This window comes from Lepidochelys olivacea (genome assembly GCF_965140295.1).
Source record: "Lepidochelys olivacea isolate rLepOli2 genome assembly, chromosome: 14".
Lineage (NCBI taxonomy): Eukaryota > Metazoa > Chordata > Testudines > Cheloniidae > Lepidochelys > Lepidochelys olivacea.
The window spans coordinates 35,812,661-35,840,325 of record NC_140424.1 but is presented as its reverse complement, the minus strand read 5'-3'; the positions used below and the strand labels follow the sequence as shown (position 1 = coordinate 35,840,325).

Sequence of the window (27,665 nt, the reverse complement as noted above, 5' to 3'; positions counted from 1 at the left end):
CGAAGTCCATCCTACAGGAAAAGGGGAGAAGCAGAAAGGCACTTTCCCAGCTCCTAACGTTACACCCAGCCAGGTGAACGGAGGAGGATCTGAAATGTGCTCCCAGAGCTCATTTACTGAAGGCTGCAGGAAAGCAAAGCTGTGCTCAGTAATAATTAGAGATGCTAATAAGGAGCTATCTGAATGAAAGACAAACTTAACTCCAAAGGGCATGTGTGTGAGTGTGTCCTGGGAGGCAGCTGTTGGAGGGACCTTGTAGCTAGGTGGGTCTGTGTGTAGCAGACCTTATTTAAGCTAACCTCAGCCAGACCTGGCAGAGCCCTGAAGGGCCTTGTGATGAGCACATCTGGTGTGTACCTGGCTCCGGAGGAAGCTCTGTAGCCAGCCTGTATCTGTTACAGCATCATGACGGCAATGGTGAAAGCCTGGTGCTATTGCCTACCTCTGCTATGGCCAGAGGGCCTGACTCACACAGTACATGTTGTTCTGAACTACGCCATGCTGAAGACTATGGGAGATTTTGCCCATCACATGAGCTACACAGGACTGTGGGGAACACAACTCCTGGTCTCTTCATTTTTTCACAATTCAGTGATGAGGATAAAAATATGGCCAAGGGCCTTGTAGGTTTCCTTGTGGCAGAAGGGCAGGAAGTGCCCCCTGGCTGCAGAACATCACCAAGTGTTAGCCACGGTCAAGCCTGCTTTTAGGTAAACGGGGGGAAGGGAGGTCATGGGGGCCGGCCCTTTACGGGGAGTCAGGGATCAGCCTACCTGTGACAGGCTCCTGTAAGGGAGAACCAGCCAACCCAGCCCCACCTGGAAGTAATGAAATCCCTAGTGCCTGGTTGGCAGCTAAACAGCTAATGAGCCTGATAAAGGGTTATCAGGGCTCAGCTGAAGGGATCCCAGAAAGAGGAAGCTGCTGAGGAGAGGGGGGCCCAGGACAGCTCACAGAGCAAGGACCCTGGAAGGGGTGCACCTAGAGAGAGGAGTTCCTCTAAGGGGGAGGAGCTGCCAGAGATGACATTGATAGAAATAGCAGCTGAATGAGGACAGAGGCCTGCAGGGAAAAAGGTACAGTCTGAACTGAATCCAGCTCCAGGAAGGAGGGCTGGGGTCTCCTGACTCGAGGAGAGTGAGGACCTTGAATTAGAGCCAGAGGCTAGAGCAGAGTGAAGGAAAAGATTTTATTTTGGGGTTTGCTGGGACTCAGAGTGGACCCCAGCAGGGGACTTTTGTCTCAGCCCTTTTGGACTGTGGGGAGCAGTTTAAGGAATGCTGAAGAGAGTAAACTGAGGCAGGGCAGTTGCAGGGCCACCCAGAGCCGGCTGAGGGTGGTATGTGTGGGCGCCACCCCATGATGCGTCTGCACAACTGGCCCCCATTTAACAGAATTGCCCGTTCCCCAGGCAGACAGAGCCTCGCTCTCTCCAGTCTGTCTGCTTGGGCCCAATGGAGCCTGCGTCGCTGAGTGAGAACCTGGAGCAACTGAGCACAGGGTGGTGCCTCCCACCTGACTCCTGGCCTCCCCATCCCAGCTCCCAGGCTGTTCCCTCTTGCCTGCAACCTGTGACTGCCCTGTCCTCTGAGTGCCCCTGCCCTGCCCTGTGCCCTGGGGGTGCTGAGCCCCCTGCTGGCTGTACATTGAACTGGGAGTGACCCAGGGCCCAGCAGGGTCACTACAATACTCTGTCAGACCCAGCCAGACAGGCCCAAGGGTGCACTGGGATCCTTGCATCATCTTGGCGTTTGCTGCTCCCCTTGCTGGGCCTTGTCCGCACTCAGACCGGGAGCCCTTTGGGGCCAGCAGCCCCTTGTTCTGTCTCTGCAGCGCCTGGCTCACACATGGGCACTCACTGCCCAGCCCCTAAGGTCTGCATGACAGCATGGGGCCTTCCCCATTGCACATGGAGCCCTGGTTACTCTGCCCCACAAATTCACGCAGTGACTCCCCCGAGTTGCCAGACCTGGGTCCCTGGGGTCAGAATGCGGGCAGTCGAGTGGCACTGACCAGTCAGGGGCTGGTGGGGTGGGTGGAAGGAAAGGGTTAATCCCAGCACGGTGGCACTTTGCTGCCTGGCCCTGGCTGGTCTCTGCCCTCCGGGTGCAGCACAGGGCGTGTGTCTCTGAGCAGGTCCCTGCCCACTCGCCCGGCCACTTGCCCCAGACGCAGAGAACCCAGGTGCCGGTGGAGGAGCAGCCCCAGCAGCGCCGCATTGGCCCTGGCACGGGCTGAGCCTGCGAGCGCAGCACCAGAGGCAGCGGCAGAGAGAGGGGCTCCGCCAGGCAGAGCTGCAGAGGAGGGGTCAGTGCTGGGGCAACAGGCTGGCCTGGGTCAGGGGCTGGGAGCTCTGGCCACGAGAGCGCGGTACCAGCACCAATGGCCCTGGCCAGCTGGGAACAGCCAGTGAGTCTCTCAGGGCCTGGACCCTGCCCAAGACAGGACAGCTGGGGTGTGTGTGTGTGTGGGCCGGGGGTGGGGGCAGGAGGCTCCCCAGGGGCTGGAGATTCCCTAGAATGAGGCATCGAGGAGACGGGCTCAAGATCACGACAGGCTCAGGGGCCAGGGGTGTGGAATGGCCCAGAGAGCCCAGCCATGCCCAGGGCCCCGTGGCCATAGAGTGCACTGGGCTGGGGGCGGGGAGGGAAGCAGGGCTGGCAGTGCCAGGGGTCTGAAATAATCCAGAAGGAGCATTTGGCCTTGCTGACTCTAGTCTTGCCCTGCCATTCTGTCCTGATCGCTGCCACCAACTCCACCTCCTCCTCATCATTCTGGCCCACCACATAAAAAACAATGGCTCACGTTTTAGGTTCTTTTTCAACAAATTATCTAAGTATATGAATGTGCCGATGGACGTTCTACAGCATCTCTGTCTACCTTCCTGAGCTGGGGTGTGTGTGACTTTGCTAAATGTGTTAATAAACTATTTGTAAATCTAAGAGGGTTCCTATAGTGTGAGTGTTGCAGCTGTGCACAGTGGGGTTCCCAACCATGTAATGATTTAAATAATACTGGGCCTGATCTTGGGACAAAAACCAGTCAACCCTCAAAGTGACAACTACAAATTCGTAAGTAATCAGTATAATCGATCTAGAATCTCTAGATTGGGCTACAGGCCCCCTCACACCCACTGCCGTCCCCTTCACTGGCTCCACTCCTTGTCCCCACCCCCGGGCTCCACCCTGCCCACCCCTCATCTGACACCTCCTGCTGCTCCCTGACTACCAGCCCCACTCACCCTCCTTCTCCCTTTGTTCCCTTCTCCCACCAGCTCCCCCTACACCCTGAACAAACTCCCTGCTGCTGAGCATCATCCAACCGCCGCCTCCTCCTTCCTGCCTCAGAACCCCCTGCTCTCACCCGGCTTCCCAGCTCCCACTGCCCCCCACGCTCCTGTGCTGCTTTAATTCACACACCCAGGCACTGGGCATTAGGACCTTGCACATATGCACTGTGCATGTCCTAGGGTGGCACATGAGACCCAAGCTCTGTGACAGTCTCCTGGTCTTATGGGGCTCTGCTCCCCAAGCCCTCCCCTGTCACTGCCCCTCCACATCCAGTCTAGTGTCCTGTCTATGACTGGAGTAGTGAACGGATGCTCTTGTGATTAAAGTGCTGACCTGACCAAGGAACCAGCAGATCTAGGCTCAATTTTGCCACAGCAGGGGGTAGTCAGGGCTTGTTGGCTCTGGGAGGGGACCTGCTCGGGTGCTTCTCCTCTTTCCCTTGGAAGCAGGTGTGAAAGTAACTTACATTTCTTACAGGTACTGTCCTATGGCAAGCACCGGTTGGGGAGGGGGCTCAAGGCAGGGGGTTGGGGCAGCGCCACCTAGGGACTGTGTGTGCTGGCTTGGGCCCACCAGGGCTGGGGCCTCACCCCCAGCTGTCTGGCATTGGGGTCAGGAGTGGTGGTGGTTTGGGCTCCTGTGGGGGAGGAGGGTAGAAGGGGTGGGATGGGCCACCCATGCCCAGCACCGCCCAGTGTTACCCTGCTGGCAGCATCCAGAGCCCCGCCCCCAGCGAGCCAATTGTGGCTCTAATTCACACACCGGCTTACTTTCACCTCTACTTGGAAGTAAATTTAAGGACTTGTATACATGGGGGGAAGCCCTGAGTAGCTAGTGCAGAACAGCTAATCAGCGCTAGCTGCCTGTGCGGACACTCTTATTCCATGCTAAGAGTGCCCTTGTCTGCTTTGGGTTAATCCACATTGGAAGAATACAAGTGCAGAATACTCCACACTAGCTGCTCTGGGCTCTTCCCCATGAATTCCCCATGCTGAGAAGCCCTAAGTGTGGGGAGAGGAGGTTTAAATTCCTTGTTCCTCACCCCGGCAACCCTTCTAGAGTCACCAGCTGCCCCTCTGCCCTCCACCCACTCTCTGCCACTGCATCCAGCAGGGTTGGATAAGCTCATCGACTGGATGTTTCTGCCAAACAATGGTCAGTATTGAAGTAAACAATGTATTAACTAGAAGCTATAAAATAGCAACAGAGAGCAGTTAAACAATTATCTGTTTGCACCAGCTCCCCCTGCCCCCAGCAGGTACCCTAGGGGGTGTTTGAATAACCAAGCTCCTCAAAGTTTCACACAGACAATCACATTTTGCCTTACCCCTTAGCTATTGGGAGAGCTGTAAGAGGACTGAGCAGGGACCGAGTACCCCAGAGGAATGGGTCTGAGAGCGACTGCAGCAGTATCAGTGTTAGTTACCTGCGTATCCTTGGGCTCTGGTGAGTCCTGAAATAATCAGAAACGAGAATTTACACCAACGAAATGCAGACTCAGCAAGTCACATACTGTGAAAAACAAACCACACAACCAGAAATAGCTTACCCAGTTCTGCCAGAGGGTCCATGAGAATGTGAGGAGAGAAAAGGGAAAAAAGAACATAAATGAATGAACAGGAGAGATTCTCAGTAACAGAAGTGCCCAGTTCTAACCCCACATTACACTGGCTTCAGTGGGAACTTTGCCTGAGTAAGGACAGCAGGATTGGGCTCCTAACCACTAGTTATGACTTCTCCTTTATTCCATCTGATCCTGCAAACCCTCCCTGCAGAAATCAATGGGGCCGCACCTGTGGGGATCACTCATGTGAGTCGGGGGGCAGAATGGGGCCATTAGTGATAAGGGGCCCAGTTCTTTCCCCTGCTCCGGTCACTGTGAGCAGGGATGGTGCAGACTGGCTGGAACCAGGCCCTGGACATCAGAGAATTCCCCTGGTGTAGGGAGAGCCCAGCCAGGGTAAAGCAGCATAGCTGGCTCCTGTGTCAACTTGCCCCCCCTCCCCTCTCAGCCATCCTGGTGAAGGGGGAGTGTCAGGGCTGGGAGGAGGTATGCTGGGGCAGAGCAGAGCACATCACCGATTCTCAGGGACCACAGCCAGCTGGAGCAAGTTAGAGCAACCCCTGGGGCAGCCTGAGAACCAGAGAGCCATAACCAGCTCCCTCACTGCCCCCACCCCAAGCAGGCACTGGCCCAACTGAGAACCTGGGCCTGCAGCTCAAAGAACTCTTCCTTCATAAGTGTCTCCATCATCTGGGTGATGCTGGTGACCCCAAGGGGTGATGAGCACCTGCAACTCCTGCCACCTTCAGTGGGATCAGACCCATGTGCCTGATCCTACAGCTGCTGTGTGTGTAAGCCAACAGGGCCCAATCCTGCTCCAAGGAGACCTAGGGATGCAGGAGAACACCCATGGAGAGCTCAGCGGGCTGGGCCCTATTGGTATAAAAGAATCATTGCTCTCGTTACAGGGTCTCTCAGGTGTCAGTCAGTGACGTTTGTTTACTTTTTAAGGGTATTTCCAAGGGTTAATGTTATGAAATATAAAACTGTTAATATTCATATTTCAATATCAAAAATTTCCCATCCATTATGTCTGGGTAATATCTGGATTTCTCCTTGTCGTGTACATTACCTGTCTCAGTAACACATTAATTTTTTACACTAACACGCCTTTGCACACACAGCTCTGAGTGTTCCTTTTCCAATTTAAAGCATAATCAAAACTAGTACAAATGCCCTTACCTTTCGCTGCCTCGTATTCCGCTGGAAAGTCAAAGACATCGGGAGTTAATGTTGAGTCTCAAAACTTAATGGGCAACAGTCAAGATAAAAGTGACGTCTCCCTCACTGGTGATACGAGTATTTTGAAAGATTTGTCCATAAGACACTAAGCAGAGCACAGCCCAGGAGCTGGCTTCTTATGGACGAATGGACTTAAGCTGTCCTGCCCCATCTGTTATATCTACTACGTTCTAAACCTCAAATACTGGAAGGTAAACCTGGCCCAGAGAGCAGAGCTTCCTTGGTCCACATCATTACTCATCTCTTGCTGTGTGACATTGTTCCCTGCAACCCCCCCACCCACCTTCACCTCTTCATCCCCCATCCTCTGCACAGACACACACACTTTTAAGCCCCACCCCAGGCCATATCTCCATATCCCAGAGCCAGTCTCCTGCCCCACTGCACATTGTTATTCGCATTCCAGTTGCATCTAGAGGTCACACTCTGAACTGGGCCCCACTGAGCTAGGTCCTGTACACCCACACTCAGCACTAGATCCTGTACGCACACACTCAGAGCCAGCCCCCACTGCGGTAGGTCCTCTACGCACACACTCAGGGCTGGGACCCACTGGGCTACATCCTGTATGCATACACAGTGCCAGGCCCCATGGTGCTAGGACCTGTACACACACACTCAGGGCCAGGCCCGACCGTGCTAGGACCTGTACACACACACTCAGGCCTAGGTGCTGTGCACACATTCATGGGCGGGCCCCACTGTGCTAGGTTCTGTACACACACACACACACTCAGGGCCGGGCTTCTCTGAGCACAGAGTGCCAGGCCCCACGGTGCTAGGTCCTGTACACACACACTCAGGGCCAGGCCCACCACATGCCCAGCCAGGAGAGATTCCAGGGGCCACAGCACAGCTGGGTTTGGGGGAGGGATTGAAGAGAGGAGAAGGGAGCAGCTTTACTAATACTGAGGGGATGTTTTTCCTTGCATGGATGGGAAGGGGGAGAAAACTCTGAGGTGTTTAAGGGAGAAGCAGATAGGCGGGTGACCCAGGCTGTGGGTAACCAGACATCCCAATATTAGGGGCTTTGTCTTATAAAGGCAACTATTCCTCCACCCCCGCACAAGAAAAAGTGTCCAGATTTTTCACACTATCTGGTCACCCTACCTAGACTGCCAGGAGAAAAAAAAATAGAAAGCCCAGCGTCAGTACAGCTCCCCCTGGAAGTGGTGCCAAGGATGACGGCCCTGTGTGCCCACCCCTGGAACCGGCCCTGCACGCCCACCCCTGGAACCGGCCATCGCTGGCAGAGGGAAGGCAGCATCAATCGCTCAGACGGGGTGGGACTAAATGTTGAGTTGAGGGGCCTAAAGGCGAAGACAAAGAGCTTGTGCTGGAGCGGTGCTGGAGGGGGCCTCAGTGGAACTAAGTGGAGGATGTGGCAGGAGAGACGAGTCTGAGGGCTGAGCCTAGCCGCCATGCTTTGGATGGAGCTAAGGGGACAAAGTGGCTGGCGTCAAGGCTGGACAGGAAGAGATCACAGCAGTGGAGGTGTGAGACGATGGGGTGAACGAGAGCCTGGGCTGTCGGACAGACACAAGAGGCTGTATCTGTGACGTGTTATACACGCAGGCGCATGGAGACGGGTGAGGTCAGGACATGGGGGCCCAGACAGAGGCTGAGTCAGAGACAATGTCTAGATTGACGGGGCTGATGGAGATGTTTTTGGGGTGGCCAACACTGTATTTCAAAAATACAGGACAGTTTTTTTCTCCCTCCCACAACTCCAACCCCAACCCCTGACCTGGGCCTACATTATGGAGAGGTTCTCCCAGCCAGGGCAGGGGAAATACCCCCTGGCCCCTCCCATAAGGAGACACCTCGGGTAGGACTCAGACCCCAGGCCCCTCACTCTGCTCTGGGCTCCCTGCAGCCAGCTCAGGCCTCACACCCCACCTCAGGACCACAATCCCTGGCCCACAGAAGGGGCAGAGATCCTGGTACCTTGCTCGGGGCAGCCCAGTGTGCGGGATGGGAGGCGGGGAGGGAGGGAGAGCTGTCACAGCCCCCTGCCTTGGGGAGGGCTCGAGGTCTTATCCAAAGAGATGAAGAAACTAGGAAGTGGGGTGGGCTGTGAGGGGGCCAGAAGAGCTTTGAGCTTAAGCTGCCCTCTGGACATCGAGGAGGAGGAGCTGTCAGACAGGCTGAGATGTGGGATGGGAGGCCCGGGAACAGTCTTTAGCAGAGCAAGAGTTTGAGAGTCACTGGCATAGAGGTGGTATCTGATGCTGTGAGTGTCCATAAGAACCACTAGGGACAAGCACTGAGCTTTGGGGGATGTGCTGTGAAAGAGGGAGACAGGAAGAGACCGACCCAACAGAACAGACACCGAGAGCGATTAGCGAGGCAGGAAGAGAACTGGGAGAGGGAGAGCTGTGAAAGGCGAGGATTTAATGGAGATAGGAGTGGTCAGGCCCGCCGACAGCAATTCCGGGCCCCAGGGCAGAACAGTCATTGGGCCCCCACGCACACACAAGCTGCACCCGTGCAGACACGGTCCCCCTGACATTCGGGCAGTGCTGCCAGCTGCGGTGTTGGGCGCGCTCTTCCAGCACGGCCAGGGCTTCCACATGCCCATCTGGTAGCATTGCCAATTGTCTAATGGCGCAAACCCAAAGACCCATTTCCATGCCCCCTGCCCAGCCCCTTCTCTGAGGCCCTGCTCCCGACTCACTCCATCCCCACTCCCTCTGTCACTCACTCTCCCCCACCCTCACTCACTTTCACCAGGCAGGGGCAGAGGGTTGGGGTCCGGGAGGAGGTGTGGGGTGCAGACTCTGGGAGGGAGTTTGGGTGCAGGAGGGGGTGCAGGGTGTGGGCTCTGGAAGGGAGTTTGGGTGCAGGGTGCTGGCTCTGGGCTGGGGCAGGGGGTTGGGGTGCAGGGAGTCAGGGGGTCAGCTTTCCTGGGGCAGCTCCCAAAATTGACTGGCACACCCCTCTGGCAGCGGCTGCTAGGGATGGTGGCTGGGGGCACTGTGGGGGGCCAGCGGCCTTGATGGGGAGCTCAGAGCTTGGGCAGGGGCTCTGGAAGAGGGGCAGGGGGCGGAGGGGTGGTTCACACACTGCCCATGAGGAAGGTTCTTCTCCTCCCTGTCTCTCACATCAGTTCTGGGTGGCCTCTGTGCATGACTACTGGATCAGGCCCCACAGGCGAGCTAGATGCTTCTCCCCCCAGTTTATGTGTCGCCGGGGGCACAGGTGGGAGATAGGTACCCAAACATCTAGAGTGAGGCAGCAGTGCACTCTTCGTGCCCAGAGGCAGAAGCTTAGATAGTGTGAGTACTTACACAGAGATTTATATCCTGAGTGAATTTAGGTGCCTACAGGGGTAGGTGTCAGCCAAGAGGGGGTTGTGGATCATGGAACCTAAAATGGGGATTGAGGCTGGAGTTTAGGTGCCTAAGGCTCTTTGTAGATCAGGACCATAATGCGCTTCTGAGATAAAAGCTGAGGGAGGTTGTGGAATCTCCATCATGAGAGCAGGTTAGACGAACACCCACCAGAGATGGTCTAGATAATACTTAGTCCTGCCATGAGTGCAGGAGACTGGCCTAGCTGACCTCTCGAGGTCCCTTCCAGTCCTCCAATTCTATGATTAGTGTGGGGTTAAGGTGGAGAGGATGTACTTGTAATTTAAGGGTAAAGCACATTACAGGGATCTTGTAATTATCCTCAAACCAAGTGTTATAAACTCAGGAAATACAGAACTAAGGTTAAGTTAAAAATAAGCCAAACATGCCATGGTGTAGAAATGCAACTAAGGCAGCTAAGCAACGTTAACTCTGCTCTGCAGTAACTTTATGAGGGGAAAATTGAAAAAAAAACAACCCCCCCTCCAAAAAAAACCCAGCATGCCTTTAAAAATCAGTTTCATTTAACACAGAACCACACACACACTGCTCTGCATTGAGCAGACCTGTATGGTTATTGTGTGGAGTCGCTGCAGGCTGGAGCTGAGGTTGTGGGTGTGTGTGGTCCCTGAGGATGAAATCCTGCCCCCTCCCACATTACATGGGCATGCAAGGGCCAGAACACCTGGGGTTCCCAGGTGAGGGATCCTGTTAAATACTGGACAAGTCTCTGTGGGTTTGCCCCCCCCCCCCCCCAAAAAAAAAGCTCTGTGGCAGCTGGTCTCAGAGCCAGGCTTGTGGGGCTCACACAGTACAGACATTCCCACTCAGGCTGGAACCTGAGCTCTGAGACCCAGTAAGGAGGGAAGGGGAATGTCTCAGAGCAGGAATGGCACTGCTAGATTTAGCCCTGCAGCACGAGCTCCAGGCAGGTGACCCAGACTCTGAGACTTGTGGGCATGGGTGGTTTTTTGACACGTACACACAGTCTCCAACAATGAGACTGACCGAGCTGTGTTGTATATTCAGGCCCCTGGGCTCAAGGTGCCATTTCTGTAATTCCCATGGGGTTTATTAGATCATATGATCCTTTCCCCTTCAGAGCCTCTTTGTGCCCTCTTTGTGCCAGCCCCTGAGCTCACTGCTTGGGCTCTGATGTAGAGATGGAGATGTTCCCCATCACTCCTTCAAACAGGCTGTAACTCCACTTGCTAAAATTGAGCTAAAGGTGTTAAACTGTGACTCCACCGGCATTAAATGGGACTTTCAATTGAGTTAAATTGGTTCGACTGAGCTAACTCGACTGACATGACATGAAATCTTCAACCCATCGGATCCCATTGATCCCAGACACTGACCTTTCTGTCTCTCCATTGCAGATCGCAGAGCCTCTAGAGGGAGAAAAGAGGGAGAGGTGAGACTTCCCCCTGTCGTGTTTATGGGGATAGAGTTAATATTGTAACTGGCCCAGACACTGACCTTTCTCTCCCTCCCATTCAGACAGCAGGGTCTCTGGAGAGAGAACAGGGCGAGAGGTGATTCATCAATTCACAGATTCCCAGGCCAGAAGGGACCATTGTGATCACCTAGTCTGACCCCTGCATAACACAGGCCAGTGGGTTTCCCCACAATAATTCCTACAGCAGATCGTTTAGAAAAACATCCCGTCTGGATTAAAAACTGCCAGTGCTAGAGAATCCACCATGACCCTTGCCATGGGCGGTGGGTATAATAGATTAGGAGAGGCTCAGACTCCCCTGCCACTGCCACGGCCACCAGACCTCTGTTTGTGGGGTTTTGGGGGGACGTTTTTGATTTATTATGCCCCATGTAGGTTCAGGGCTGCTGAGGAGGCGGTATGTGCTATTCAGCTTCCTGGGTTCATCAGTAATTTCCCTGGACTGGAGAATACTGATGGACCCAGGAAGCTGAGTAACACATACCGCCTCCTCAGCCACCCTGGAACCAGCATGGGGCATAGCAAAAGCGTCTTCCAGACCTGGGAGATGTTTTTCCCCAGGCAGCTTGGGGTCTGGGAAGGGCACAGCATAGCTGCAGCTGACCAGGGGCAGTTCCGGGCAGGTGGGAGGGGAGGGCTCGGGGCTTCAGCCGGCCTGGGGCTCCTCCAGCCGAGGGAGGGGGCGCTTGGGGCTCCTCCAGGTGTGGGGGAGGGACAGGGGGTTTCGGGGCTCTGGCCGCAGGGGGAGGGGGCATGGGTGAAAGAGGCGGAGCTGGGGCGAGCTTACCCAAAGGGGGGCTCCATCCGCCGCCCATGACCCTCAGTAAATTGTTCCAATGATTAATTAATAATTAATAATGGCTGCCAAGATTTCACCCTGTTGTGTTTATGGGGATAACTCTACAGCTAATGTGATGGGCCCAGACACTGACCTTTCTCGCTCTCCTTATCTGATTGCAGCGTCTCTAGAGGGAGAAAAGGGCGAGAGGTGAGATTTCACCATCATGTTTAAGGCTCAGTTCCTGCTATTAACATAATTATGCTGTAACTATGAAAGTGAGGCAGACAGACTGACAAACAGGACACACAGACAGATCTATCTCAACATCCCTGCAGCCAGCATCCCTGCTGCCTGGGCCCTGTCACACACCTGTCTAATCTCGCTATTGAGGGGGATGGTGGGGAGGAGAAGGTCTCTTTTTTTGTCCAGTTCCTTGCCTGCTCCCCTCTGGCCCATCCCCTGAACAGCCCCAGCTCTCCTACCCTCCCTCCCCCTGCTTCAGCTCCTGACTGTGGGGATGGAGGATGGAAGTGAGCGATGGGAATGGGGCACTGACCCAGACTGGGAAAGGGGACAGGGTCTGCTTGGCTTCATTCTAGGCCAACTCCTGACCCTGTGGCAGGTGCCTGTCCCCTGGTCTTAGTGATACATGGGAACAACTCCCCCTAGGGCCTGGGTAGATGAGGGTGCCCCAGGTAAGAACAGGGTGGAGAGATCTTTCTTTATCTGGGTGCTCAGGTCAGCAGAAGCCAGGGAAGGGTGTGTGGATGGGCCCCTACAGGCATTGCCTCTAAGATCAGCTGTTTCCCACTGGGAGCTCGTCCCCTTGGTGCATCAGCCCTGGGGTACCAACACTGCAGGACATGGAGGCAGCGTCATGTCTGCCAGTCACTGCTGAGCGCAGCCTGAGCGAGACCGTCTTGTGCCCAGTGTGAGCAGCATCTCAGACCAGCCGTGCAAGTCCTGAGTGTGTTTGTGTTACTACAGCATCCTAGCCACAGCTCACCAGGGCAGCTGGTGCGGAGAATTCTCTGAAAGGCCCAGGGAACAAGACAGTGACAGTTAATTGTTCTGATTGTTTAATGCTTCAAAATGAGCCCAACAGAGTTCTCTCTCTCTCTGGGCATATACATGACTTTTACAGACAGCTCAAAATGAGTGTATCCCTGTCACCTAACCGTGTACTCAACCCACATAATGTATCTGTTAGCTAAAGCCACGAACTAAACCAGCTCACACCTGGTGCTGACCGAGCGTGAAGGTGAGAGTTCTAAAGGTGCAGCACCCAGTTCCAGCTTTCACAACTACAAAGCTCCTCTCTGCTTCTCTCAATTACCCGCTTCCGCCCCCATTGGGAAATCATTGGAACAGACATTTCCCCTTCCCAATTCTTCCAACACTGGTACATTTCTACATAATTTTCACAGCCCTTCAGGTGAGAAAACCCTCTGGGTGGGACTTTCACAGCTGCCTTGGGAGTTTGCACACTCAGTAGTCACTAATTTGAACAAAAATTGGGCACTCAGACCCCTTAGGCAGCTGTGAAAATTCCAGCATCTCTATAAGTACTTAGATCACTGAAGGGCAGTTCTGCGCTTTGCAACTGGAGAAAAAACTACAGCTGAGCACTTATACTGCAATGGAGAGTTCATTGCCCTATTTCTGTAGTGTAGCAGGATCTCAGGCAGAGCAAATCTGAGTGTAGATAAGTGCTAACCTTTCCATTTGCACAGCCACTGCTTTGCCCATCCACAGCTCCTACTCACAAGCATAGACTGGGGGGCAGAATTGGGCCCAAACAAACCCCTCTCTTCTAGTTTGCGTTCTGTTTTTCTTGCAAGCAGCCAAGTTCCGTATGTTGGTGCTCTCAGCCCAGCTCACTGAGCCCCATACGGGTGTTTCAAACTGAGCCGTGCAGATCCCCAGGGAACAGTTCAGACTCACACATGCGATTGGGATCCTCGTGTGAGATCTGAAGGGCTGAAACCACTTGACAATTCTTGGTTCAAACATGATCATAATTTCTTCAGCTCCCTCTTCACCCTCAGCCCAACTCTCACTGCCTGAAATTCCTCCAAACACTGAATCAAAGCCCCTTAATCCCTGTCTCTTTACTTTTGGTTTGGTTTTTAAATCTTAGTCTGTCTCTCACCAGGTTCCCCCCACCCCTCTCATTACATCACCTTTTGCTCTGCGTTGCCTCCAGAAGCAGTAACTGACCAGGGCAGTGAGACCAGCCAGGAGAGCCAGAATCACCCCCAGAGCCACCGTCCAGGGATTGACTCGTGGGAAAAACAGCTCTGCAAGAGAAAGTGCCATTGACTTGGGAGCAAACACGTGCAGAATGACGGCAGGACACTGTGTCAGTGGTGACACTGTGACTACTTATAAGACTCTCACAGGGAAATACACAGGGAGACGTGGCTGCTTTGTGCTTTATTATTAAACCAATGGAAGCCGAAGCTTTAGCCTGGTTACTTAACTTGGTTAATTAATGGGAGGGGGCATGTTGGGGATAGGGAAGGGTTAGGGTGCAGCTCCATTAAGCTACACCTATCCCGCACTGGCATAAGCTCAAGAAGTCCCTAGGTTGCTCTCAGTGATCCTAAGGCTACAGATTGGGGTTCAGCTTCACGGGAGAGTCTGGCCCAAAATATGTTAATGCAGGATTTTAATAAAAACAAAACTTGAGCCGATAGATTCAGAGTAAAAATTCCTCCAGAGTCCTCTTCCCTGGGCCTCGGAGCAATGGCTGACTAGAGGGCCCTTTGCTAAGTGATTAGTGGTGTGTATTGAAAACTGTGTAAAAATTACAAGCTGACTCTTGAAATCCTGAGGGGATTCCTGGTCCTGCTTGCAGGCTAAAGGGCTCTTTTGGGAGCGTGCATCTGGATCCTCTGCAGTCAGTCTGCAAAGAGCCAGCCTAGAGCAGAGTGGGTTTCGTTCTGCTGCACTGCCTTAGGGAGCAGCCTGCTTTGTCTCTCTCTGTATTTGGCTGTGGCATGTTAGAGTCTGGATTCTTAGAAATAAGCAGTGCTACATTGCAGCCTTTCGGGAAGAGTGTTTATGTGTTGTTTCAACTCTCTCTGTGCATGCTGTGAACATAACAATTAGGTAATACTGGACATAACATAGACTAACCAGCAGTGCAGCACTATGAGACCTCAGATGAATAGTGCTTTACAAATACAACTTTCTTACTATTACAGTGATGAAATATTCATTCAGTATTAACCAAGTTATTTGGTAGATAATAATACATAAAATCGCAACCTTTTATTCTAAAAATTAAGATGCTCCTAGGTAAGAATTTGTTTCAGCCAATTTTGGGCCTCAACTTTTATTGCTGGTATTTTCAGATGTATTCTAAGTAGCAACGCTCAGACCATATCCAGGGCTCTCTTCTGCTGTTCAGGAAAAATGACTTCATTAGCCAGATTTTCATAAATACTCAGCACCCAGCAGCTCTCACTGAGAACAGAGGAGAATTCCCTCCCCCACCCCCACTGAGAACTGTGATGGTCACAGCACCCACAGACGTTAGACACAAACATAAATACTCCTGCTGGAAGGTTGCAGCGTAACACAACTTTATGTCTTAGCCCTGGTCTACACTAGGACTTTAGGTCAAATTTAGCAGCGTTAAATCGATGTAAACCTGCACCCGTCCACACGATGAAGCCCTTTATTTCGACTTAAAGGGCTCTTAAAATCGATTTCCGTACTCCACCCCTGACAAGTGGATTAGTGCTTAAATCGGCCTTGCCGGGTCGAATTTGGGGCACTGTGGACACAATTCGACGGTATTGGCCTCCGGGAGCTATCCCAGAGTGCACCATTGTGACTGCTCTGGACAGCACTCTCAACTCAGATGTACTGGCCAGGTAGACAGGAAAAGAACCGCGAACTTTTGAATCTCATTTCCTGTTTGGCCAGCGTGGCAAGCTGTAGGTGACCATGCAGAACTCATCAGCAGAGGTGACCATGATGGAGTCCCAGAATCGCAAAAGACCTCCAGCATGGACTGAATGGGAGGTACGGGATCTGATCGCTGTATGGGGAGAGGAATCTGTGCTATCAGAACTCCGTTCCAGTTTTCGAAATGCCAAAACCTTTGTCAAAATCTCCCAGGGCATGAAGGACAGAGGCCATAACAGGGATCCGAAGCAGTGCCGCGTGAAACTTAAGGAGCTGAGGCAAGTCTACCAGAAAACCAGAGGGGAGAACGGCCACTCCGGGTCAGAGCCCCAAACATGCTGCTTCTATGATGAGCTGCATGCCATTTTAGGGGGTTCAGCCACCACTACCCCAGCTGTGTTGTTTGACTCCTTCAATGGAGATGGCGGCAACACGGAAGCAGGTTTTGGGGACGAAGAAGATGATGATGATGATGATGAGGTTGTAGATAGCTCACAGCAAGCAAGTGGAGAAACCAGTTTTCCCGACAGCCAGGAACTGTTTCTCACCCTGGACCTGGAGCAGGTACCCCCCGAACCCACCCAAGGCTGCCTCCTGGACCCGGCAGGTGGAGAAGGGACCTCCGGTGAGTGTACCTTTTAAAATACTATACATGGCTTAAAAGCAAGCATGTGAAAGGATTAATTTGCCCTGGCATTCGCGGCTCTCCTGGATGTACTCCCAAAGCCTTTGCAAAAGGTTTCTGGGGAGGGCAGCCTTATTGCGTCCTTCATGGTAGGACACTTTACCACTCCAGGCCAGTAACACGTACTCGGGAATCATTGTACAACAAAGCATTGCAGTGTATGTTTGCTGGCATTCAAACAACATCCTTTCTTTATCTCTCTGCGTTATCCTCAGGAGAGTGAGATATCATTCATGGTCACCTGGTTGAAATAGGGTGCTTTTCTTCAGGGAACACTCAGAGGTGCCCGTTCCTGCTGGGCTGTTTGCCTGCGGCTGAACAGAAATGTTCCCCGCTGTTAGCCACGGGGAGGGGGGAAGGTTGAGGGGGTAGCCATGCGGTGGCGGGGGGGGCAAACTGCAACCTTGGAACGAAAGCATGTGTGCTATGCATGTAATGTTAACAGCAAGGTTTACCCTGAAAGACTGTAACCACTGTTTTATAAAATGTGTCTTTTTAAATACCGCTGTCCCTTTTTTTTTCTCCACCAGCTGCATGTGTTTCAATGATCACAGGATCTTCTCCTTCCCAGAGGCTAGTGAAGATTAGAAAGAAAAAAAACCGCACTCGTGATGAAATGTTCTCTGAGCTCATGCTGTCCTCCCACACTGACAGAGCACAGACAAATGCGTGGAGGCAAATAATGTCAGAGTGCAGGAAAGCACTCCGGGACGAGTGGTGGTGGGCTGAAGACAGGGCTGAAGCTCAAATGTGGCGGCAGCATGATGAGAGGAGGCACGATTCAATGCTGAGGCTGCTGGAGGATCAAACCCAGTATGCTCCAGTGTATGGTTGAGCTGCAGCAAAGGCAGCTGGAGCACAGACTGCCACTACAGCCCCTGTGTAACCAACCGCCCTCCTCCCCAAGTTCCATAGCCTCCACACCCAGACGCCCAAGAACGCGGTGGGGGGCCACCGGCCAACCAGCCACTCCACCACAGAGGATTGCCCCCCAAAAAAGAAGGCTGCCATTCAATAAATTTTAAAGTTGTAAACTTTTAAAGTGCTGTGCTTAAAGAGCTGTGTGGCATTTTCCTTCCCTCCTCCACCACCCCTCCTGGGCTACCTTGGTAGTCATCCCCCTATTTGTGTGATGAATGAATAAAGAATGCATGAATGTGAAGCAACAATGACTTTATTGCCTCTGCAAGCGGTGATCGAAGAGAGGAGGGGAGGGTGGTTAGCTTACAGGGAAGTAGAGTGAACCAAGGGGCGGGGGGTTTCATCAAGGAGAAACAAAGAGAACTTTCACACCGTAGCCTGGCTAGTCATGAAACTGGTTTTCAAAGCTTCTCTGATGCGTACCGCACCCTCCTGTGCTCTTCTAACCGCCCTGGTGTCTGGCTGTGCGTAACCAGCAGCCAGGCGATTTGCCTCAACCTCCCACCCCGCCATAAACATCTCCCCCTTACTCTCACAGATATTGTGGAGCACACAGCAAGCAGTAATAACAGTGGGAATATTGATTTCACTGAGGTCTAAGCGAGTCAGTAAACTGCGCCAGCGCGCCTTTAAACGTCCAAATGCACATTCTACCACCATTCTGCACTTGCTCAGCCTGTAGTTGAACAGCTCCTGACTACTGTCCAGGCTGCCTGTGTACGGCTTCATGAGCCATGGCATTAAGGGATAGGCTGGGTCCCCAAGGATAACTATAGACAGTTATTTTCTGGTCTGGGAATAAAGTCCCTTCCTGCTTTTGAAACAGACCAGAGTTCCTGAAGATGCGAGCGTCATGTACCTTTCCCGGCCATCCCACGTTGATGTTGGTGAAACGTCCCTTGTGATCCACCAGAGCTTGCAGCACTATTGAAAAGTACCCTTTGCAGTTTATGTACTCGCCGGCTTGGTGCTCCGGTGCCAAGATAGGGATATGGGTTCCGTCTATGGCCCCACCACAGTTAGGGAATCCCATTGCAGCAAAGCCATCCACTATGACCTGCACATTTCCCAGGATCACTACCCTTGATATCAGCAGATCTTTGATTGCGTGGCTACTTGCATCACAGCAGCCCCCACAGTAGATTTGCCCAATCCAAATTGATTCCCAACTGACCGGTAGCTGTCTGGCGCTGCAAGCTTCCACAGGGCTATCGCCACTCGCTTCTCAACTGTGAGGGCTGCTCTCATCTTGGTATTCATGCGCTTCAGGGCAGGGGAAAGCAAGTCACAAAGTTCTATGAAAGTGCCCTTACGCATGCGAAAGTTTCGCAGCCACTGGGAATCGTCCCAGACCTGCAACACTATGCAGTCCCACCAGCCTGTGCTTGTTTCCTGAGCCCAGAATTGGCGTTCCACAGCATGAACCTGTCCCATTAGCACCATGATGCATGCATTGGCAGGGCCCATGCTTTCAGAGAAATCTGTGTCCATGTCCTGATCACTCAGGGGACTGCGCTGACGTCGCCTACTCTCCCGGTATCGCTCTGCCAGGTTCTGGTGCCGCATATACTGCTGGATAATGCGTGTGGTGTTTAATGTGCTCCTAATTGCCAAAGTGAGCTGAGCGGCCTCCATGCTTGCCTTGGTATGGCGTCCGCACAGAAAAAAGGCGCGGAACGATTGTCTGCCGTTGCTCTGACGGAGGGAGGGGTAACTGACGACACGGCTTACAGGGTTGGCTTTAGGGAGCTAAAATCAACAAAGGGGGTGGCTTTACATCAAGGAGTATTTCAGGCAGGACTTCACGGAGGGTTCCAATAAGAAATGGTGCACCTAAGTTATTGTTCTTATTGGAACAAGGAGGTTAGTCTGGCCTCTGATTGATACATGGCTAGATTTACCTCGCTGCACCTTCCCTGTGAGTGACTGCAGTGTGACCTAGAGGAATGAGTCTCCTAGATGGGGGAGGGGGGGAAGCAAATGAGTACAAAACAAATCTGGTCTATTTCTTGTTTTGATACACTCCATCTATCTTTTACATCTTTGGCTGGCAGCAGACGGTGCAGAAGGACTGCATGCCATCCACATCTCATGGCTGCCCGGCAGAAGATGATGCAATAGGACTGCTAGCAATCTGTATTGCCTGCCTGCACACATAAAATGGTTCAATAGGACTGACTGCAGGACTAAAGAGAATGACTTGATCAAGTCACTCCAAATTTAGTCCCTGCGCCCATGTCTGGCCAGGCACTCCCGGCCGACACGGCCAGGAGCACCTTGGACATGACGACGACGGCTACCAGTCCTATTGCACCATCTGCTGCCACAAGGCAATGGGTTGCTGCTACTGTGTAGCAATGCAGTACCACGTCTGCCAGCACCCAGGAGACATACGGTGACGGTTACCTGAGCGGGCTCCATGCTTGCCTGGTATGGCGTCTGCACAGGTAACTCAGGAAAAAAGGCGCGAAATGATTGTCTGCCCTTGCTTTCATGGAGGGAGGGAGGGAACGGGGGCCTGATGATATGTACCCAGAACCACCCGTGACAATGTTTTAGCCCCATCAGGCATTAGGATCTCAACCCAGAATTCCAATGGGCAGCGGAGACTGCGGGAACTGTGGGATAGCTACCCACAGTGCAACGCTCCGGAAGTCGACTCTAGCCTCGGTACTGTGGAAGCACTCCGCCGAGTTAATGCACTTAATGCACTTAGAGCATTTTCTGTGGAGACACACACACTCGAATATATAAAACCGATTTCTAAAAAAACGACTTCTATAAATTCGACCTAATTTCGTAGTGTAGACATACCCTTAGAGTCCAGAACCTTAACACACAAGAAACCTTAAAACAGGAGAGGGGGGCTGTTGTATCCTTGGGGTAACAGTTTTAGGAAGAAACCACTGGAGACACAGAGAGCTGTAACCCTTAAGAGCAGCCATTTATTGCCACACACTGAACTAACCAAAAACCAGCCAAAACTGGCTGGGTTATCCCCTAATAATTTAACTCAGTTGCCATAGCAACAACAAGGTTCTATTACCACGAGAACCAAATACACAACAGGGGCTGCTCCCTAAGGCAGTGGGCACAACTCACCCCACTTTGCTTTATGTCAGCTCGTCTATAAGCACAGAGAGTGCACGGCAGGCTGGCGTGTAAATCCACCTCGCACTAGCCTGTTGTGCCCTAACTGGCTGTGTGTACCCTGCTGCACTGCACTAAAAGTTCCCTGGTGCACTTTGATCTGTTCCTGTTTCCATGTGGGGCAGATCAAAGCGCACTATGGAATCGTTAGTGCATGTAGCAGGGTCCACATGGACAGTTAGTGCGCAGATTTACACCCCAGTTTGCCACAAACTAACTGTTCCTGTCGACAAGCCCTGATTCTGCTCACACGCTTTGCTACAGAGCCCTCTAGCCTGCAAACAGGACCAGGAAACCCCCAACTCTTAAAGTGACAGCTTGCAATTCCAATACAGTTCTCACTACAGCACAATAACAAAGGAGAATTCCCTCCCCGTCCTACACTGAGAAGAAGGATGATTGCTGGGTACTGAGCTGTTATGAAAATCTGGCCAATGGTGCCCCAGCTTTCAAGGTGCTAAACACGCTTAGCTCCTTCTGGAGTCAAAGGGTATGTCTACACTGCAATTAGCACCCACGCTGGCCCATGCCAATTGACAAAGGCTCAGGGGGCTCGGGCAAAGGGGCTGTTTAATTGCAGTGTAGACCTTCAGGCTCAGACTGAAGCCTGAGCTCTGGAAACCTCCAACCTCACAGGGTCCTAGAGCCCGGTCTCCAGCCGAAGCCTGAACATCTACACTGCCATTTAACAGCCCCTTAGCCCTAGCCCATTAGCCTGAGCCAGCTGGCACAGGCCACCAGCAGGTGTCTAATTTCAGTGTAGACATCTCCAAAGAGAACTGAGGCTGCTCAGTACTTTCCATGACATACTCAGCACCTTGAAGGTTCAGGCCAATAAATAGGAGACACAATAATAAATACTTTCCGCTCATGTCTGCAGCATCTCGGTCTGTCCATGTGCAGCATGGACGGGCACTGACCTGCTACGGAAATCGCTGACTCTCTCTCCTCGTTGAGTCGGGGGTTCCTGACACAGCAGGATGCTTTCTGGTTGGACTCTTCTGTTAGAACAATGGCAATCTCTGTTTGAAACAGGCCATTGGCCTCTGGGGATATTTCTTCAGAGGCTGATGGTAAGAGCTGCCCCTGGAGATCTCTCCACAGCACCTTGGGCTGTGGGTACCATCCGGATGATCGACATATAACCCGGATCCCTCCATCCTGATGTCCCTCCACAGAGATGACAGGAGCAGAGCCCAAATCTACAGAAGAAATAAATGAACTTGTAATAATCCTACAGTGCCCAGTAATGAGCCAAAAGTTTTATTACATGGTTGTCAAAAGCCATTTCCTATTAAACTAATAATCGAGTGTGAGTCCAAGAGTGTGGCTGGTCAGTTAATCTGGCCAGATTCATATTTGATACACCGTAAAATTAATATTAATATCAGGGATTTTCTATGCACAAATTTGCTCCATTTTAGATAAACTGGTTTAGTTAATCAAGTGTAAATTCCTCTGTGGACACTCTTATATCAAGAAGGAATTAACTCAAGCTAAATTGATATAAGCCATTTCCAAACCCATTTAAGTGTCCCTAGAGAGGTTTGCATTAGTTCATCGAAAGCAGTGCACACGTATGTGTAAGCAGAGTCAGAATGAGCTCTCCCCTGACATCTGGTGGTGAGCTGTGGAAAAGGACTTCAGGGACTGATCTCATTTGCATGGGCACACCCACCCTGCCTAGCATGATGCTTGCCCAAATGATCCCTTTGGCTGCTGTGGGATCCCCAGTCTCTTTGTTATTGGGGCAGGAGTAATAAAGGGTTGTTATCCTGGTTGAGTGAATCAAGGACAACAGAACTGTGCTTGGCATTATCTGACTGAGAGGCTCACCCTCAACTAAAACAGGATTTGCTTGGCAAGTGACATGGGTTCCAAAGCCCAGTGAGTTAAGAGAGGTTGGGGACAGATATTTGTATTGGGTAGTCTAGTCCCAAATGTGATTTTGTTCTGTTCTATCTTCACTGTGTTACAGAGCTAATTTAAACTTAATTAAGAGTCTAGTTATACGCTATAGAGCTGAAATCACTGATATCTACGTCTAAGCGTAAGACCTACTTTGGGCTAGGGGTTCTGATGTAAGAAGACTATCCAGTGTGCACCAGCAGTGAGGTTCCCCTACTAACACCTGAAATCACTGAGAGCTCGGGGGTGTGTGTGTGAAGATATCTTGTTGAATGGCTAGTGGAGAGGTGTGGCCAACAGAGTGGTTGGTAGAGAGGTGTGGCAATTGGCCTTTGGGGGGGGGCAGTGAGGGCCTGAGCAGTGGAGCGTGTAAGGTGCCTCCATACCTTCTCCCCCTTCCACCCAGGCTGGGAGGTAAACTCTGCAGATGAACTTCTGAACTGTGGGGCTGCACTGACCAAGGACAGCAACTGTGAGTGGGGTGACTTTTGGGTTGCTGGACTTAAGAACCCAAATGGAAAGGACATGGCCCAACCTACCTGACGGTGGGTCTTCTGGCTCATGGTTTATGTTTATGAACCTTGTTTGTGGTGTTTCCCCAACATAATGCCGCATTGTTTCCCTCCTTCATCAAAAGATTTTTGCTACACTCAGACTCTGTGCTTGCGAGAGGGGAAGTATTGCCTCTTAGAGGCACTCACGGGGGTGCTGTGTAATTGTCCCAGGTCACTTGGTGGGGGCTCAAGCTGGTTTTGCATTGTGTTATTAAAAGGAACCCCTAGATACTGAACCCGGCCCTTGTTGCTGCCAACTCTGACAGGCAGGGGTTACATATGTGTAGACAAGCCTTATATTAATTCACAAATAAAAAACCTTGCAATAGGGGAGTTTGGGTTGTGTTGGCAGTGCCTTGTATCCTTCCAGAATGCAGAAATGGGTAGCAGAAAACTGGTACCTCTGAAAGCCAGGAAATACAGTCAGCAAAAGAGAAACACAAACACTAGATAGAATCATAGAAGATTAGGGTGGAAGAGACCTCAGGAGGTCATCTAGTCCAACCTCCTGCTCAAAGCAGGACCAACACCAACTAAATCATCCCAGCCAGGGCTTTGTCAAGCCAGGCCTTAAAAACCTCTAAGGATGGAGATTCCACCACCTCCCTAGGTAACCCATTCCAGTGCTTAACCGCCTCCCCCACCACCAGTGAAAGTGTTTCCTAATATCCAACCTAGACCTCTCCCACTGCAACTTGAGACCAATGCTTCTTGTTCTGTCATCTGCCACCACTGAGAACAGCCTAGCTCCATCTTCTTTGGAACCAAGGGCATCATTTGGGGGGGGGGGGGGGGGCAAAGGGTGGGGGGGGTGGGAGGGGGTGCTGCACAACTAACGAATGAGCACCTGGGATCCTTCCCCGCTATGAAAAAACAAACATGAGCTGCCACCACCACAAACATTACTTAAATTACACTTAAAACTTTCCACTTTTTTCCAACTCTCTAATTTTGTAGTGAAATGGCCACACTGGGCACTGCCATTATTCTACCATTTGGTCCCCCTTGTCTGTGGGAGTCTTTCCTTTGCCAGCAATGGGCTTTGGGTCAGGTCCATCGACTGTGACACAAAAACACCAATTCCCCTGGGAATGTCTGGATTTTACCAAATCTCCCCAAAGTGGGGCTGCACTTTTCTAGTCTAGGACCTTTTCCCCAGATATCTTTTGAGGAGCTGCTACCCTCAAGTAGCCATTTTGCAGCTTTCTGCTGTATCTTCTCTTCCAGCTGGTAAATATTCATATCTCCTGTTGTACTTACTGTTTAACATTTGTGAGGGTGGCAGAGTGTCACAAACTTGAGTACAATCGGTGAATTTCATGGAGGTGATGTTTACTCTCTCAAATCCTTACAGCAACACACCAGAAACCTTCTAACTTAACCCTCTGTATTTATTGTAACTATTTGTATAAACTTTTCAGTGAACATAAACCTAAGCCAATCTGAACAATTTCTATGATTTGGCTGCCAAAATGATCTATATGCTGCTAACATCCATCGTTTAATTATACTCTAACTCGTGATTCTTTTTAAAGGTATAGACCGTAGTGTTAATAAAAATAATGTTTAAATAAATATATTGGGCTAATTTTGAAGTGACTGTGGACTATTGAGGCAGTAAAAAATAGCCTTGGGAATCCTGGTTAAAGCCGCCCCCACCCCCTACCAAAATCTGAAATGGTGCCCCTGTTTGGAACTCCCCTTCAGGTAGTTGAAGGCTGCTATCAAATCCCCCCTCACTCTTTTCTTCTGCAGACTAAATAAGCCCAGTTCCCTCAGCCTCTCCTCATAAGTCATGTGCCCCAGCCCCCTAATCATTTTCGTTGCCCTCCACTGGACTCTCTCCAATTTGACCACATCCTTTCTGTAAGGGGGACCAAAACTGGATGCATATTCCACATATGGCTTCACCAGTGCCGAATAGAGGGGAATAATCACATCCCTCGATCTGCTGGCAATGCTCCTACAAATGCAGCCCAATATGCTGTTTGCCTTCTTGGCAATGTGGGCACACTGCTGACTCATATCCAGCTTCTCGTCCACTGTAATCCCAAGGTCCTTTTCTGGAGAACTGCTGCTTAGCCAGTCAGTTCCCAACCTGTAGCAGTGCTTGGGATTCTTCCTTCCTAAGAGCAGGACTCTGCACTTGTCTTTGTTGAACCTCTTCAGATTTTTTTTGGCCCAATCCTCCAATTTGTTTAGGTCACTCTGGACCCTATCCCTACCCTCCAGCGTATTTACCTCTCCCTCCCAGTTTAGTGTCATCTGCGAACTTGCTGAGGGTGCAATCCACCCCATCATCCAGATCATTAATGAAGACATTGAACAAGACCAGCCCCAGAACCGATCCCTGGGGCACTCCGCTTGATACTGACTGCCAACTAGACATCAAGCCATTGATCACTACCCGTTGAGCCTGACGATCTAGCAGCTTTCTATCCACCTTATAGTCCATTCATCCAAGCCATACTTTTTTAACTTGCTGGCAAGAATACTGTGGGAGACCGTATCAAAAGCTTTGCTAAAGTCAAGTAATATCACATTCACCTCTTTCCCCATATCCACAATGCCAGTTATCTCATCATAGAAGGCAATCTGGTTGGTCAGGCGTGGTATGTCCTTCGTGAATCCATGTTGACTGTTCCTGATCACCTTCCTCCCCTCCAAGTGCTTCAAAATGGATTCCTTGAGGACCTACTCCATGATTTTGCCAGGGACTGAAGTGAGGCTGAATAGTCTGTAGTTCCCTAGGTTCTCTTTCTTCCCTTTTTTAAAGATGGGCACTATATTTGCCTTTTTCCAATTGTCTGGGACCTTCCCCAATCACCATGAGTTTTCAAAGATAATGGACAATGGCTCTGCAATCACATCAGCCAACTCCCTCAGCACCCTTGGATGCATTAGATCCACTCCCATGGACTTGTGCATGTCCAGCTTTTCTCAATAGCCCTTAACCCGTACTGTGTTGCCCAGGACCGCAGTCTAAAGGAAATGCTGGGTTAAAGTCATGCCTCCCACACCAGATCACACTTGGACTTTTTTAGTATTGACAAAATAAACTGAAATAAAATTATCTTAATCTGAAGCAAGAGTCTTGTACCTTAACCAGGTGTGAATTCAAACTGATTTCATTAGTCAGTGTGTATGCAGAGAGGCCCTCAGGGAGTTTGGAAATTTCACACAGACCAGCCTAGAGAGGGAAACAACCTCCCAGGAGAGACAGAGAAGGGCCGGGTGTCTGGAGCCTTCCGCGTGGGATTCTTGACCAGAAGAGCACAGGCTACTGAGTCCCCTCCCAGCAGGGGTGTGACTCACAAGGCTTTGGTCCACAGACTCATGGGAAATGCCCAAGAGCCACAGACAAGAACTGAGGTTAAAGGGCCTATGGTGGAAATTATATGTACACATCCCATCCCCCGTGCTTCTGTGGCTGTTCCTTTTCAACAGTCCACCGATTCCAGCTAGTCAGGGACTAGCAGGTGTAAGGTCTGAGGCATTTTCCTGCAGCCACATTAGGAGAGCAGCAGCCATAAGCCAAGAAACAGAAAGTCCCATCCTCACATTCCATCTAAATTACATCAAAACAATGTAATATCGGGCTGTTAAGGAGGAGATCCTCTCCTAATAGTACCCACCATCACCAGATAAGCAAGGAATCTCTTAAGATGTTTAAAGAAAACTTTGCTTGATGCCATTCTGTTTGGAAAGAAATCACTTATCAATAGTTGTGGGTGTGAAACCTCTACTTCTTTATTGTTTTGCCTTTATTGTCCCCACTTCTCTATTGTTTATCTGTCTGGTTTCTGTCTGGTTCTTTGATTGTTTCTGTCTGTTGCATAACTAATTTTGCAAGATTTAAATCAACTAAGGTGGTGGGGTATGATTGGTTAAAGAATTGTTTCACAGTATGTTAAGATTGGTCAAAGAATTATTTTGTAATATTTTAGTAAAATGATTGGTTAAGGTACAGCTAAGCAGGACTCAGATTTCACTATGTAACCTGGGGTCCAAGAAGGAACAGCAGAAGGAACAGAAGAATAAGAATAAGAAAAGATCTGGAAGAAGAAGAAAGAACTTGCCTGTAAGACACAGCCCAAGATCAGAGCTACTACAAATCCTCTGCATGACTGTGATGGGCAGCAACCAGAATCCAGACAAGACTAACCTTGCCTGGCCAACAGGGAAAGTCCGCCTGCCTGATCATGATTGGTGAGCATAGCATTGTATGCCTAACATGTGAATTCTGCTTGGTAATTGTAAATAAATAGAGGGTGAGGATATTACTGTGTAAGGCTCTTTAACTGATAAAAGACCCCGCAAACCCACAGAACAGTACACGTTGAGCCCTAGGAATTGGGTAAGGGTGGGGTGTCATAGAGTGTGCGGGTAACATGGGTGAACAAAAGAAAAAGTTTATGAACCCTTGCAGTATGCTTAGTAGGGGCATCTCCAAGGGTGGGGGCCAATTCCACTCCCAATATAAAGAAAAAAGGGACCAAAGTCTTCAGTTAGTTCAGCCAGACCCAGAGGGCAACAGCCACACCAGAGGGGGTGAAGATCTCTGCCCTGAGCGCTGATACTCACAGGTCTGCTTTTACTGATTGCAGCAAGAAGATAATCACAAAGAGACGGATACCAGCCTATTAGAAGAACTGGGTGCTTGCTGCTGGATCAGCTCATGGCAGTGTGGTGACATTAATACCAAATCAACAGTGTAAGTTTTAAATGCAGGATTTGTGGCCTGTGAACCATTTGGTACTGAAGAAATCTGTATGTTTGATGCTAATTTTGTTGGTGCTGTTTGTAAAATATTTGGTGTATGGATGTAATAATAAGATTG

General features: G+C 51.0%; 1 protein-coding gene across 1 annotated transcript in view; it reads right to left on the bottom strand.

Moving 5' to 3' along the window:
• The window catches only part of LOC311530276 (butyrophilin subfamily 1 member A1-like), a 50,571-nt gene that overhangs the window by 9,532 nt on the left and 13,374 nt on the right, over positions 1-27,665 (bottom strand). The window contains exons 4-10 of the mRNA XM_084646730.1: positions 21,284-21,565; positions 13,873-13,989; positions 11,841-11,873; positions 10,929-10,961; positions 10,808-10,840; positions 6,037-6,057; positions 4,717-4,743 (exon numbers count right to left, since the gene is read on the bottom strand). Coding sequence (XP_084502856.1) covers positions 4,717-4,743; positions 6,037-6,057; positions 10,808-10,840; positions 10,929-10,961; positions 11,841-11,873; positions 13,873-13,989; positions 21,284-21,565 — 546 coding nt within the window. The remainder of the gene's footprint in view (positions 1-4,716; positions 4,744-6,036; positions 6,058-10,807; positions 10,841-10,928; positions 10,962-11,840; positions 11,874-13,872; positions 13,990-21,283; positions 21,566-27,665) is intronic.